General features: G+C 38.8%; 1 protein-coding gene across 1 annotated transcript in view; it reads right to left on the reverse strand.

Moving 5' to 3' along the window:
- The window catches only part of GADL1 (glutamate decarboxylase like 1), a 116006-nt gene that overhangs the window by 36488 nt on the left and 63886 nt on the right, over positions 1-15632 (reverse strand). The window contains exons 13-14 of the mRNA XM_060248825.1: positions 9588-9639; positions 4645-4734 (exon numbers count right to left, since the gene is read on the reverse strand). Of these exons, the coding sequence (XP_060104808.1) occupies positions 4645-4734; positions 9588-9639 (142 nt within the window). The remainder of the gene's footprint in view (positions 1-4644; positions 4735-9587; positions 9640-15632) is intronic.

The raw sequence follows: 15632 nt of genomic DNA on the forward strand, positions 1-15632 counted from the left end.
ATTGTTCTGCACTAGCCTTCCCCACCACCACCTTAAAACCCAATGTTCACTTTGGACTGGAAGTTTCTGGTTCAATTTAGCACACTAGTGGTGGGAGGTGCCATCAAGCTGCAGCCAACTTATGCTGACCTGGAGGGTCTTTCAATGCAAGTGATGAAGAAAGATAGATAGATGATAGATAGATAGATAGATAGATAGATAGATAGATAGATAGATAGATAGATAGATAGATAGATAGATAGATAGATAGATAGATAGACAGACAGACAGACAGACAGACAGACAGACAGACAGACAGACAGACAGACAGACAGATGATAGATAAATTTATTGTCATTGTTCTCAAAAAAGGAAAATGAGAGCAACGAAATGAGGTGCTCTTCCACAAACATACCAACACATCAACACTAAAGAAAAGACATATACATAAACCATTTAAATACATCTAAAACAAATAACCATTCATAACCCTACATTTAGCCTACATCTAAAACAAATAACCATTCATAGCTCTGCACTTAGCCTAACCACAGCACTTGGATAGAAGCTGCCATTAAATCTATTTGTCTTAGCCTTCAACACTCTATATCATCTGCCCGATGGTAAGATCTCAAATAGCAAGTGGCCTGGATGTGAAGGGTCCTTTAAGATCATTTGCATCTTCCTTTTATATCCCATATTATACAGATCCACCAATGAGGGGAGAGAGCATCCACAAATCTTCTGTGCTCTTACCATCACTTTTTGGAGCACCCTTCTCTCTGCTTCCGTGCAGCTCCCAAACCACACGCAGAGGCAATAAGATATAATGCTCTCAATGGAACTACGATAAAAGGCAACCAGCAGACTCCCTGAGAGTTTTTGTGATCTTAAGAGTCTTAAATAGTATAGTCGTTGCTGGGCCTTTTTCTCTAGAGCTGAAGTATTTGCCCCCCATGTTAGATCCTGTTTCATAGTAATTCCCCAAAACTTCCATTCTGTCACCTGTTCTACCATAACACCATCAATAAACAATGGCTGAAAATCCAGACTACTCTTCCTGTAATCCACTATGATTTCCTTCGTCTTATTTACATTAAAAATAAGATTATTTACTTTACTCCAAAGGGACAGCTGATGAACTTCCCTCCTATACGCAGACTCATCATTCTCAGAGATGAGCATCAGAGAGAGAGAGAGAGATGAACAGATCTGGTTTGCTATTGCCTGCCTCTGCATAGCCACCATGGATTTCCTTGGTGCTTCCCATCCACATCCTAATTAGGGCTGACCCTGCTTAGCTTCCAAGATCTGACAAGATCAGAGTATCCTGAGCTGTCCATGTCACAGCTATTTAGTACATTACAAGAGAGAAAGATGGGCTGGGCGGCCAAGCTTTCTAAGAGTAGAAGAGATTACAGTGGGAAGTCTCAGGCCAAGGAGATGTGGGGTGAATTTTTCCCAGTTAGTCTGCCTTTTACTCATTCATTCACTGAAACAGCTGTCCTAACAATAATCTTGCTGAGTTAAAGGGGATAAACAAACCAAACTGTGCCTGCTACAATGCTCGCTCCTTGCATCTTAACAAAATGGTGTTTCATAGAATCAAAGAATCATAGAGTTGGAAGGGACCTCTAGGGTCATTTAGTCCAACCTCCTGCACAATGCAAGAAACTCGCAAACACCTCCCCCCTAAATTCACAGGATCTTCATTGCTATCAGATGGCCATCTAGCCTCTGTTTAAAAACCTCCAAGGAAGGAGAGCCCACCACCTCCCGAGGAAGCCTGTTCCACTGAGGAATCGCTCTAACGGTCAGAAAGTTCTTCCTAATGTTGAGCCAGAAACTCTTTTGAATTAATTTCAACCCATTGGTTCTGGTCCTACCTTCCGGGGCGATGGAAAACAATTCCACACCATCCTCTATATGACAGCCCTTCAAGTACTTGAAGATGGTGATCATATCACCTCTCAGCCATCTCCTCTCCAGGCTAAATATCCCCAGCTCCTTCAACCTTTCATCATAGGACTTGGTCTCCAGACTCCTTACCATCTTCGTCGCCCTCCTCTGGACCCGTTCTAGCTTGTCTATATGCTTCTTAAAATGTGGTGCCCAAAACTGAACATAATACTCCAGATGAGGTCTTGCCAGAGCAGAGTAAAGCAACCCAGCCACCTGGATAACTACATCACAACATCCCTTTATTGCATGATACAATATGCTGACACAACAGGCATGAACTAAATGGAGGATTGCAATCAAGGTTTCAAAGTGTAGGGTTTCACCTCATGGTGAATAGTTTATGCATCATCCTATAACAATTTGATGGCAACACAACTGGAGGAAAGTCTAACACAAGTCTCACAGGGAAGGACACATGATATATACATCTTTAAAATCCTCAAAGCTTCCTTTCAGTTAATTCCACCTGATTATAAGATGTAGTCAAGTGAGAAAGAGCCAAAACAAAAACAAAAGGGAATAGGCCTGTACAGTACTAGCAAAAGCAGGTTATCATCCCATTTGTTAAAGCTATCTCAATGTTTAGCAACAGTTTTCGTCACATACCTAGCAATAAATATCATCATACATCCAACACACCAGTGGATCATATTTGTTATCTATTTACTTGGTGTTATATGCACACAAATATCTCCTCTCTCAGACAGATGATAGACAAGTAGACTTCCTCTTTCATATGCAAAATCTTATTAAATATGCCCTATTCAGCAAGGGATTTACATGTATCTAATTGCCCACAAGTAATGGCAAGTGATATAAGCTGTTAAGGATAAGATTGCACGTGCACGCAGCACTTACCAGAAGTTTCCATCTTTGCTTAGCAAGGTAAAACAATAACAACTGGCACACCAAATTAGAGTGTATGAGTCAGTGCCCTTCAAAGGCTTAACATCTTAAAAGTCTCCAGGGAATGAACTCTCCTGGGAAAAGGCACTAGTTTATTTATTTTTGACTGCTGGGTTGCAAATCAAGCAGTGACAACATAAATGGATTGCACTGATTTCCTCTACCCTCAAGTGGTGTCAGGCAGGGAAGGGAAAGAATAGGGATGTCCATCAGGTCTCAGTGGCCATGGCTTCTCCAATTATAATGCCATATGGGGGATCCAGAGTATCAAATTATATTTTATAGCAGAGCAATGCAGCTTTTATTGCAGCACAGACCCTGACTGCCTGTTGTTTCAGGGTCATAAACCATTTAAACCCAGCTTGATCATCCTGATCTTCCTTCTGGATGTTCATAAAAGAACTGTCAACAATTGAAATAAGAGGAAAGCATGGGTTCAGCTAGACACAAACAAACTATAATATCTCAGCTTAACTTTGCTAGGAGAATTGTTCCTAGAACTCAGTTATAGAGGGTCAGTATAAAATTGCAGCTACTCCCAATGAAGTACAGTCCTAAGGGGGGGGGGGAGCAGTCATATAGAGCCTTGGTGATCTGCTCCACTTTCCAGAAATGCTTATTCTTTGCATTGCTATAAAAAACAGCTAGAATGAGCTCGCATCAAGCTTTGTGTATGTTATGAAACGAAACACACTCCTAGGGACTGGAAGGTTTCCTAACCCTGCAATGCCACCAACCAAAAAGGATGAATAGAGGATTTTGTTGAACAGCTGCTGTATCGGGGAGTAAGGTCAAGGAGCACAGTTTTGTTTTGTGCCAGCTGCTTTAAGGCCCTTCTCCCAGATGCTACAAACCCACCTCGCCTCAACACAGAGAGCACAAGATCAGGCCACCAGATGTACACACATTCACTTCTGTTGCTATCTCTAGCACTCATATCTAAGATTAGAACTGCAGGAGGAAGGGTAGTCCAAACAGGCCACTTGGAGCAGTTTAAGCAGTACCCAGCCCCCTCTTTTTGCAGTTATTTATTCACAATTTTTTTCAACTATTGTCTTAATGAAGCCCTTATTGGACTTAAAAAAAAAAAAGAATTATTTACTCTTTATTCCCAGGTTTTGGTTTTTTCCACCAGACTGCGAAAAGACTCTATTAATAATTACCCCATTCTGATTCTAATTCCTTTTATAAGGCAGGCTTAGCATCAGAAATGTATTCTTAAGCGACCTTTTCGTGTATATTATCCATTGATCATGCAAAGCAAGTCCCAAGGACAATGTTAAATGTCTAAACACAAGGTAATGAATGCTCTGTCTAGACAACGGAGACAGACAACGTTGTTCATCTTCCCTCAGCTCTGCCATATGTTAGCAGCTTTGATAGCAAGCGGAAGGCTTGTATAATGTCTGCATCTATTATATTAAGAGGAAAACTTAATTAGCCTTGTCTAAATTGAAATAGTAGTAAACTTTAAAATCCTACGAATGCCTATCTTTGGATCAAAACAGCACTCTGATGATGGATTAGTTCTGTGAGCATATAGAAGCTGCTTTCAGAGAGATTTTTATTTCAATGCACACAAAAGGGTACATAAATCAGTATCCCTACCTGTTCCTCAGCTAGAGCTGCCAAATGTTTTTCCTCTGATTAGGCTCTAGTGCCTGGAAGAGCATGTGCATGACCCACAGAAAATTTACTAGTTGATATACCAAATTCTTAGAAAGTGTCACGAGCTGAATTTGCATTAGTCTTATCGGAAATCAACTGACAACTCGAAAAATGCCATGCAATACTCACTTGATGGAGCTGCTTCCAAAATTCAGGTCCTTTCTCCTTGTTTCTCAAGCGAGGTGGAATGTACCAGAAACAAATATTGGCATATTCTGGCTGGAGAGGGGGAAAGTTTGAGACGTTTTCAAGTCACAGTAGGAGAATCAGCCCATCTACAGCTTACAAAATTAGTACAGTTTGAATTCAAATTCTACCCCATTCATAGACACATTAAGTTGCACCTTTAAGACCAACCAAGTTTTATTTAGAACGTAAGCTTTCATGTGCTTTCTAAGCACACTTCATCAGACGATCCCCTGATCCCCTCGTCTGATGAAGTGTGCTTAGAGAGCACACGAAAGCTTACGTTTTAAATAAAACTTGGTTGGTCTTAAAGGTGCGACTTGACTCCTGCTTTGTTCAACTACTTCAGACCAACACGGATACCCACTTGGATCTATAGACACACTAAGTTACTTTGGACAAATTTTCAGCCTTATTGAATTTTCAAAAATAGTAACAACCATAGCATCTATTGTAAGTATGCTACTATGTAACTTCTATGTAATTAAGCACCTTTTAATTACATGTCAAATTTAAATGCTTATACTTTGTTTCTAGTCTGTTTCAGATTTCTGCTTGTTTTCAGGTTTCCGCAATCCAAACTCTTTTACATTGTTTACTGGATGTCCTATATTGACTGTATTGACTCACATTATAAAATCTGCCTTGAGTCTCAGTGAGAAAAGCAGACTATAAATAACATGAATGAATTTAAAAAGTAATAAAATATATGAAGCTGCTGTGTACTAGTTCTGTTTTACAGAGTGGGAAACAAATGACCCATAGGTGCACTCAGAGAAAAGAGGGGGTGAAATTCTCACAAAGATGTGAGAAAAAACATCTGTCAAGTTTACCTCCACAGACAGCAGGAGTGGTAAAATTCTCACCATAGCTTGACAGTACATTACAGATGACTGCCATACAGTCTTTTGTAAGTTATCTCTTGGTAAATGGCAATTGATATTTACCGGGTGTGAAGCAAATAATTAATTCCAGGCAATGTGATGGGTGATTTTTCAAATGTGATGGGTCATTTATACTCTGAAAACAAAAACATTTGCTCCTGTATTTACACCTTGTAGAATTTTTCACTTTATTTCCTACACACTCATAACCCAGTTGCTCAGAGCCATCTTCAGAGTGAAAGAAGGAAAAAAATTGTGTAAACAAAAAAGGCAATGTGAAAAAGGACCGCTGTCGGGAAGTGGGAACAGGGAAGCAACACATTCCACTTGATTTAGATTTTTCTACTGTATCTTTCTGCTTAGAATTCTACTGCTATTGTGACAGGATTTCCATTCCAAAAATAATCACAAATGAATTCAATATCAAAATTAATTGACTTTTATTAACAATGATACACACAATCTCCTATAATCTTCCAAACTGAGCACCATTCTTTCTCAAAGGCTGCATTAAAAAAAAATAAAAAAGGAATCAAAGCGGGGATTTGGGGGTGGTGGAGAAGGAAAATAGCTATACCACACTTGTCATTTCCCTCCAAACACGACTACTACCTCAATTACAGTTCTAATCTTCCTCCCAATTGGGTAGAAACGACCAGCTGTGTCAAATTCTTTCATGAAAGGGCACTCATACTATTCATAATATCTTTTTCTCCCTCTCTTCAAAGAATGTCTTAAATACAGTTTAATCATCAAGGAGAATACAGTTGTCAGCAGGAAGCGATCAGCAAGCAAGCCACCTACTGCTTCAAAATGAGATGAAGTTAAGCTTTTTCTCTGGCGTGAACAGGTCCAGGGAGCTATCAGTTTCTTTTTGCTGAATGCAGACCATTCGCATTCAGATATTTTAGGGACAAAAGAGGGTAGCATTAGATGATCCTCCACTCAGCACAGCCAGCCACTGAGTCCTTTAGGCTTGAGCAGCATTCCTCACATAGCAAACACTGTTGGCTCTTCATTCAGATCCAATTCATACAATTGACTTACGTAGCTGCTACAAGGTGGTTGTTTTTCTTTAACAGTCACAATCACCTGATTGCTACATTGTGTAGAAACTAATAGCATGGATTTCTGTCACTGGATGTTCTTTCCTTCTCATTTCAAATTATTCCTTAGCAAGGGCGGCCAGTCACAAGAGGAAAGCTTCTCATAATCAAGCAATCAAAGTGACATTTGGTATACAGCAGCTGCAATATCCCTACTAGCCACCATCACAGAGTGGCTGTGCAAAATTGGCCCTAATTGTTTCCTTAGAGTGCTTCCAGACATTTTTCTGAGAAGCAATGATAGCAAAGGATGAGAATAAAACAAAAAGTACCTAAAAAGAATTGCCATATTCAGAAATGCCACATCTGGTTTGATACCTCAGTTAAGTGTTCTGATCTGGAGTAGCAGACAGAGCTTAGATATCTGAACTGTGGATTCCACAGATTTCCAATTCAAAGTACTGAGAACCCACAAACATTGTGATCAGATGTATATTTAGTCCCTTCAAGTATTTTCTCTGAGGTTCACAGTCTTTCCTTTGAGCCTTTCAAACTTGAAAGGGTTTCCCCTTCACACATTTTTTTAAAAAATCAGATGCTCACAGAGTTCATTATGTTTCAAATGTCCTTGGCAGATTTAATAAATGACATGTAAATATGCATATATATATATATATATATATATATATATATATATATATATATATATATATATATATATATATATATATAAAACTATGTTTTCCCTATTTATACACATAATCTCTGTTTTCTTCAACTATCCTTGATCCTTTTATCTTATTTTCACTCCTATTTCTTTCATATTTCATATTTCACTCATATTTCTCATATTTCACCTCATTTCTTGTCACACATTTCCGAGTCATTCTTCATGTTTGTGCCCATGTTTGCTCTAGTTTAAAATCAAATGTGATTGTGCTGCTTGAAACTGCAGAATATTCAGTTTGCTTCCCACCTCTGTATTCTGAATTTCTAAAAGGACTGGCAACCCATTAATTTTCAATTTTAAAAGATCAGTCATTGGACTTATAGGTTCTAAAAAAAACCTGGGTATCTCAACAGCTAGTTTGCCTGAAAAATTCGAGATTAATATTTGTTCAGAATGTCTCCTTCAAAGCTGACTATTTTCTCACAACTCTTGCATTATAAAAGAAGACTCTTCCCTTGACAGTATAACCTGTATGTCTGAACTTTTATTGGGGAAGGAGATGGGCAGAAAACTCATATAACATATACTGCATTTATATATTTATGAAAACACTTTGTCCTGGACTCCTAATGCCAAGGTAAGTTTGATGTCTGCTAAAATGAGACTCTTGCAATTCTCATACAAAAAACTCTGGAGTTTTAATATTATTCCCCAAAAACTGAAACTATTGACATTTTTAGATTTTGTGTTCTGCAATAATTGACCAACTATTCTCAAAAACTATGTGAAAGAAAACAATAATCTTGGAAGAAAGACAAACTATGTGATTGCCTTATAAGAGTAAACCAAATATAGTTGGACCAGACCAATAATGTGGCCCTAACTTATGTATGTTTGCTGACAGGTATTCCTACTCATACCCATTTCTGATCTGGTACCATAGTCCATGGTGAAGGCATGACATCAGTCTAGGTTACAGCACTGTGACATCATCACAAACAGATAGAATGAACACTGCACAATGGTGGCACCATAAGTCTCCTTTTCCAAAACATTTCTTGGTGACCTGAACAGCTAAAATCTTAGACACATACCACATCATTGCAGGTAAACTGATGAAATAAATTGCAATAGAACTGATTCCTTTGGGTTCTGAGGCCCAGGAGACTTTGTGTACACTGGAATTTTCTCTTTTTTCCTGAAGATTTCCCCCCATGAGTTTTAAGTGGATTCAAAACTACCTTGCCAACTGGCTAAATGTCTTAGACAAAGCTGCTGGGAAAAGTCAGTTCTGTATGCTATTGTAAGGGGGGGATAAAGCCAGATTGTAGAATTTGGCCTGTTTTGGCACAGAACGGAAGAGAGAACATATGAATTTCTTGCAAAGGCTGCAGATTCAAACCTCAGCACATCCAGATAAGATGATGGACTGACAGAACATATGTTCTGTATGCACAGGTATGACTCATATAAGAGAACATAGAGACCAAATGCCAGCTGGCTGTGCAATGTTAAACAGAGTTACACCCTTCAGTTACTTTAATAGCCTTAGAAAGCTGTAACTTTGTTTAGATTGTACTTTAGGTTGACTAATACATGGACTGACGACTCTCTGGAGGTAAGGCAGCTTTATCTATGACATTTAGATTTCCTTGGAAAATAATTTTAATTCATCACAAAGTATATATAGGGAGACTGGTTTGTCCTCCTAAGTCAGCTGCTTCCATTCTTTTATGGCTTGGATCCCCTGGAGACTGACTCCAGCTTACACTTGTTCAACAATCCAAATTGTCTCACCCTGGAAACAGATGCCAAATGAACCCTTCTGACCTGGCCAGCCTTTAGCTCATGCAGATGGCACTTTGGATGACATCTGTAAAGAATTCACTGAGGGTTTTCACAGTGATCCTTGTGCTAGACTCTAACGTGTCCAGAGAAAACATTTGCTGAAAGCCCAGAGCTTTTTGCACATTGTCATTTCTCATGCATAACTAAAGTGTGTGAAAATATTTATGAGTAAAGGCTAATTTTTTTTTAGCCAGAAGAATTTTTTTTTAACATACTGCAGTTTCCATCTCTATCTGTGGCAAGAGGAGAGTAGCCCATCTGTTTCTGTATCAAGTTGCATACAGTACTAGGTGATCATGTTCCAAAGGCTTGCTCTTCAAATTCAAAGAGACAGAATAACTAAATTACATCAGTTTTAGTGTTCTTTGAATCATCAGCTTCAGAATGTTTGTTAAAATGTATGCACACAATGTTAAATTGCATTTGGTACCAACCTACCTCCAACAGCAGTTGGAACCCATCTCTCTTCTTAATTTCATCCACTAGATATCTGTAATGAAACATAACAAAAGGCATTAAAAATTAATTTTTCATCAATTAGAAATTTCCAATCTTAAATTGGAATCTTAAAAATAGGCAATGTGAAGGTTCTACTAAACTGTGACCATACATATTTTTGCATCCATATCTAAAAACTATTTACTTATACTTTACTTTTACCATATATACATACATACATAAATAAATATATGGTATAGAACATTGATAGCATAGGTTATCAATGATACCATAGGTTATCAATGATACCATAGGTTATCAATGATAACATAGGTTATCAATGTTCCAAATATTTACTATATACTTTACTTTTTCCCATTCCTTTTCTGATCAACACAAATCTGTTTCTGATCTATCAATCCAAGATCTAAAGATAATTTGTTTGCTTGAAATTAGGTTGGGGAGGATGGGGATCAAAAAGAGACATGTGAAAAGGAACTTGTTACACAACAATTTATCTGTAGTGCCATAAATGAACTGCAGAACATTCACAGTTCTTAAAAATGTAAATCTGTAGAACAGGGGTCCTCAATACAGATGTGTAATCTGGTATAACTAAACTGAAAATACACCTTGAAAATACCTTATTGATATTTTTCTGATACATTCAGCTCTCCCAAATATATTCAGGATACTGAAAAATGGGTCCTACAAAATCCTGGAAATATTCAGGATTAACTGGGAATATCAGGAGCCAGCATTTGCAGGCTTCCAGGACTATTTTATCATTTCTTCCTCTTTTCTGAGACTTCATACCAACTTGTCAGTCTGTTTTAGGTAAGATCCTATCCCTTTCAGGGTTTTTTGTTTGTTTGTTTGTTTGTTTTTAGCAGATGTCCTTTGCTGGAGTTGGTTTATTTTGGGTTCACAATTTTGGTGGATTTTTGCACTTTATTTTTGAGATTCTTGTCTTTTACATAGGTTGAAATTTGTGCAATTTATATATGTTCAGATTCTTGGATGTTACATTGGTTGGACATAGCAATAGCTTTTCTATGGGACAGATTTGTAAGTTTTAAATTTTTCATGGTTTCATCATAGGAAACTATGGAGGATGGCTGGGAGCACATTGTTTAGGGGCCTATAGATTTGGGCCCCATCTTCCAATTTACTTCAAATTTGGGTGTTAATTTAAGGACAGACACCAGCAGGTCCCCTGTAATTTTGTGCCAGTACCTTTAAAAAAAGCCTCCCAACCCCCTGGAAAGATTCCCCATAGGGTATAATGGAACAAAAGTATTGGACCCCCCCCCCCCCACACACACACACAAAACCACCCTGGATCCAAATATCATACTTGTATTTGGAACTTAGAAAACCAGGAATATGACTATTTTTGACTCTAATATATCTTTATCTCCAAAATGCCTATTTTTTTCCTGCATATCCCTAGTCTCCCAACATTTTGAGCCAATGGGCACCCTTAGAAGCCTGACACAACATGGTGGGCACTGCTGCAAAATGGCTGACACAAAGTGGCTGCTGCAGGAGGCACAGCCAGCTACAAAATGGCTGCCATAACTTGGCTTGAGTCACAGAGTGAAGATCCTTCTGCTGTGGTGGTAGCTGTTGCCAGATCAATGTTGTTGTTGTTTTTAAAAAATCTGCATGGCCAATTAAACCTCCAATGACCAATCAGAAGTCTTGTTGGGGGACAGCCCCACCTGGTCCTGCCAATTGTTCTCAAAACATTTGGTGAGCACCAGGAAAGGGGCAGCATAGGACCCATGAGCATCATGGTGGGAACTCCTGCTTTACAATGTTTCACTGCTGATATATGCTTTTCTCCTAAAATCAGCAACAAAAGAGGCGAGGTACGTATTTTTTTAAAAAAAATGAAAGTCAAAAAGTCAGATGACTTGCCAATCACCATTTTTTAAAAAGAAAAGGGCATGAGGGTGAAAATGGCTACTATGGGAAGCTGAAGCAGGGGAAATAAGCGGAAACCTGCCATGTGCTCCACTGTACTGGCAGCCACAACAGGAAAACTACAAAAGCCCACCCACATATGGAAAGACCATGTAACATAATCTTTTACTCCCTTCCTCAAACTATATAGCAATTTGCCTTAGGCAGTGTCTGATAGAGCTTAGTTCTAGATAAATGTGCACAAGATAACAACTTTTAGTAGATTAATCAAACTAATTGAATAAATGGGATTAATCTGATTTATTAAATGATATAATCGTTTAAAATCTTTTGATACCAGCAGCAGATCTTTCAAGGGAAAAAAGGTTTTGCTGTAAGGACTTAGAAGTTTGTTGGTGGCATCCACCTTCTTAGAAGGTGGCCTCTGAAGAAGTGAGCAGTGAGTCATGAAAGCTCATCCTCTATCACAACTTTTATTAGTCTTTAAGGTGCTTCTGGTCTCTTAGGCCGATTTCGCATTCGCCTTACTCCGCCCTCACGTCCGTCTTCTCTGCGCAGCATCCTCCCAATTTCCCATTATTTGTGTTGGGGCTGCAGCAAGCATTGTGGTTTTCACAATGCAAATGGAAACTGGTTTTTAGCAGTTTCCGCATGTTGCGCGAAAACCGCAATGTTTGCTGCAGCCCCGGTGCAAATAGTGGGAAAACAGGAGGATGCCGTGCGAAGAAGACAGACGTGAGGGTGGAGTAAGGTGAGTGCGAAATCGGTCTTACTCTTTTCTACTGCTACAGATGGATATCACGGCTATCCATCTTGATCATCTTCTTAGAAGAGGGATTCTTTCCCATCTTTCACACAGAAAATTGAATGCTTATCAATTAATGTTTATTTAATAGAGTCACAGTTCTAATTTCTAATTTTTTTCCTTTGTCTGTGATAAACAGAATAATGGATAGGCTCGATAATGAAATTTATTCTCCAGTCATAATTGAAACAATCAAGGAATTCTAACAATGTATCCCAATATGGACCAAAAGAACTTTAGATGATTAAAAAACATAGATGATTAAAAAAAAAGCCTACATCTATATTCAGAGTGTTTTTAGGCATATTTTCTACAACAAAAATTGGAAAAAGTTGGATGAGAGTGTGTGAATTGCTCATGGCCACCTGGCAAACTTCCATGGCAGAGTGAGAATTTGAACTTGGGTCTCCTGGATCCTATTCTACCCCTCAAACTGCCACACTGTCTCCCCACTGTTTCAGTCCCTGCTTCAGTTAATACAGTTATGCTAATGTCTGTCACAGTGGCATGATGTCTGTGAAGAAGGGTATTTTATAGTTATTTAAAGCACATTTGGTAAGGGACAGGAGACAGAACAGTCAGAAGGGAGAGAGATTTTTTATCTGATGAAGGTCTCATCAGTGCATTCATGAAAGTGCCATCAAACAAACTTCAGCCAATGATTTCTTGAAACGGTGTACTATTAAAAGAAATGGCATTCTTTCTCATCCACTATGTTATTGCTATTTGATCTGTCAGTCATGGCAGCAGTTTGCTACCTAGATTTCGGTTAATTAAGGTGGCCTAAAAAATCACCAGGAGATGAAGGGCATTCATCCCTTACAGGGGAAGTCCAGCTTTCCTGCCTTTGCAGCGCAAATCCCAGCTGTGCATACCAGTGATTTGAGTGTTTATTCAGTTGTCTGTCTAGCCACATTTCAGTCTAGTTTTTTTTTAAAAAATCATGTATCAGTTTCCAGTTTAACAAAGCACAATTTTCAAATACTTTAAACTGCTTTGGGGAGGGAAGTGGTGACAGTTTCATGATCACAGATACTAGCCAGTCAGCACTGTGTACTGCATGCTTTTCCTACAAATATCCAGAATAGTTTTCCTGAGCGTAATTCCAAGAAGAAGATCTTTTTATAGTCTGAACCAAACAGGATAGGTACATTTCCATTTTTTTCCTGTGGCTTTTGTGGTCTGGCCTATACGTATCCTGAGTAAGAGAGGAAGGCAAAGTATTTACACAAACAAGGGTATAAATTCAAAATAAAACTTGGTTCCCTTCATTGGTCTGCATCTACAGAACAGCCCATGTATATCATCTCTTGAAGTTTATGTGAAATTTTGCCAAGACTGAATTTTGTCTAGCGATTTGTGCCAAAGAGAACACTAGAGAGCATTTATGTCCGAGTACAGAGAGTTGCAAGCAAGTCTTGCGTGTGTGACTTCTTTCTCTGCAACAGATATCCATGCAACAAAATTGCTATGGTGAACTATTGTCACGAGCACCAACGTTCTTGGAATGAATGAATGAATGAATAAGTCCCTATCATAAAAGACCATCATTTCAGCTCTTGTAGAATATAATTATTGCTTTTAAAGTGTGGAGCACTTTAATATTCTTTATACATTCCTCCTCGAAGCACTCTAGGTCACTACTAATCACATTTTACAGATAGGGCAGAAAAAATGAGAGATACTGGTGCTTACCCGAGGGTATTCTAAGGAACACACAGTGATAATGCTATGGCATAAAGACTAAGGCAAACAGTGCCTTGGAACTTCAGTCAGGCAAAAATTAACAATATGATTCTGGCAATGCTGGTGCAGAAGCATACATGCCATTTCCTAAGGGATCAGCTGAGCACTCTGTTGCCACTATTATAAAATACTAAGTCTTGGAAAGCAAATAAATAAATAAAAGGCTTGGGTTTTAATCTAATGCAAATATAGGAAAATGCAATATTCCTAGCAAGCAGGAAGCAGAAAGATGTATGTTGAATGTGCAAAGGCTGAAGCAAAATGCAACCCAAGTACAACCTTTGCTTGGCCGTTGGGGGTGGGAATCTTGCTTTCAAGTTATAAGGTCAGTAGGCTAGCTCCAGAATAAAGACAAGGCTATATTCAGGAACCCTGAAATATTATCCATGCAGCATCAGAGTTAACCTTACTGTAACATACCAGAAAACATGCTGTACAGTTAGCCAAATAGTACCTGGATTGTTGCCCAGAGAAACTGATGCCTCAGCTACAAAGTCCTGGTGACTAATGTTCTAGCTAGCAAAAGAGGTGGAGTACTGAATATCACTCCTGGTCATTATTAGATGAAGGCAACTCTGGGTTTTTTTCCCCTCTTTTTTTAGAACAGTGCCACTTTAACTTAGATTTTTAAAAAAATCAGCTAAACCCTAACACATCAAAGGGATGTATTGATTTCCAACAGGATAATTAAACTGTATATTCTTAGCAATGTGAACTTGGGAGAGTGACCTTGATGAGGAACAATTCTTTCAGTGAGAGGTGAATCAAGTAATAAACACTGTATACACACAGACTGATGAAATGGGCTGCCAACGACCACCCATTTACTCAGGGACATCTAGACAGCTCATCTTGACTGGAGTTTCTCTCCAGCACACACCATCTATAGATCTAGTTTTGTCATAGAGTAGTAACGTTCTTGGCAAGCTTGTTCACGAAATGTAATCTTTACTTATGATTAAAAGAAATCAAGTGTTTTTTAACTTAGTGAAGGTTAGCATTTTAAATACCATTTAAAAAGAGGTAATGTGCTGTGTTGTTTGACCAATACCATCTCTGCCCCAACCTTCACCTGACAAACAGGTCCTAAGTGGCATCTGAAAGCAGTAAGGTAAACTTACTTGAGGTAAACAGGGGGAAAAGTAACCTTTATTAATTTTCTTAGATGAAATAAGGTTGCTCAATAAGGGGCTTGAAATCACATACAAGTATAACACGTAGCATTTGCTGGGGCCATACAGTTATAAGGTTTCAGGTGACAATTTAGGAGTGCAGAGGGCAGCCACACTTTTGTTCCTGAATCTTTGACTTTTCTAGCACCTTAGGAGTGATAACAGATGGGCAGTTAGGGGTGACTTAGAGACGCTTCAGAAACCGACCCAAAAAATCCTTGCTAACTTGAACATCTACTGCTCGGCCCCATCCTGTACTTATCCCATCCTCCAGTGGCCTCAGAGCCAAAACATTTTTGAGCCAAACACCAGTCGCCTCTTTAGCATCTGGATGGGGAAGTGCAAGCAAGGTGCCTTGGCGGTGTGAAACCGCCAAGCTGCCCCAACCTGTTT

This window comes from Heteronotia binoei, chromosome 10 (assembly GCF_032191835.1).
Source record: "Heteronotia binoei isolate CCM8104 ecotype False Entrance Well chromosome 10, APGP_CSIRO_Hbin_v1, whole genome shotgun sequence".
In the NCBI taxonomy this organism is placed as follows: domain Eukaryota; kingdom Metazoa; phylum Chordata; class Lepidosauria; order Squamata; family Gekkonidae; genus Heteronotia; species Heteronotia binoei.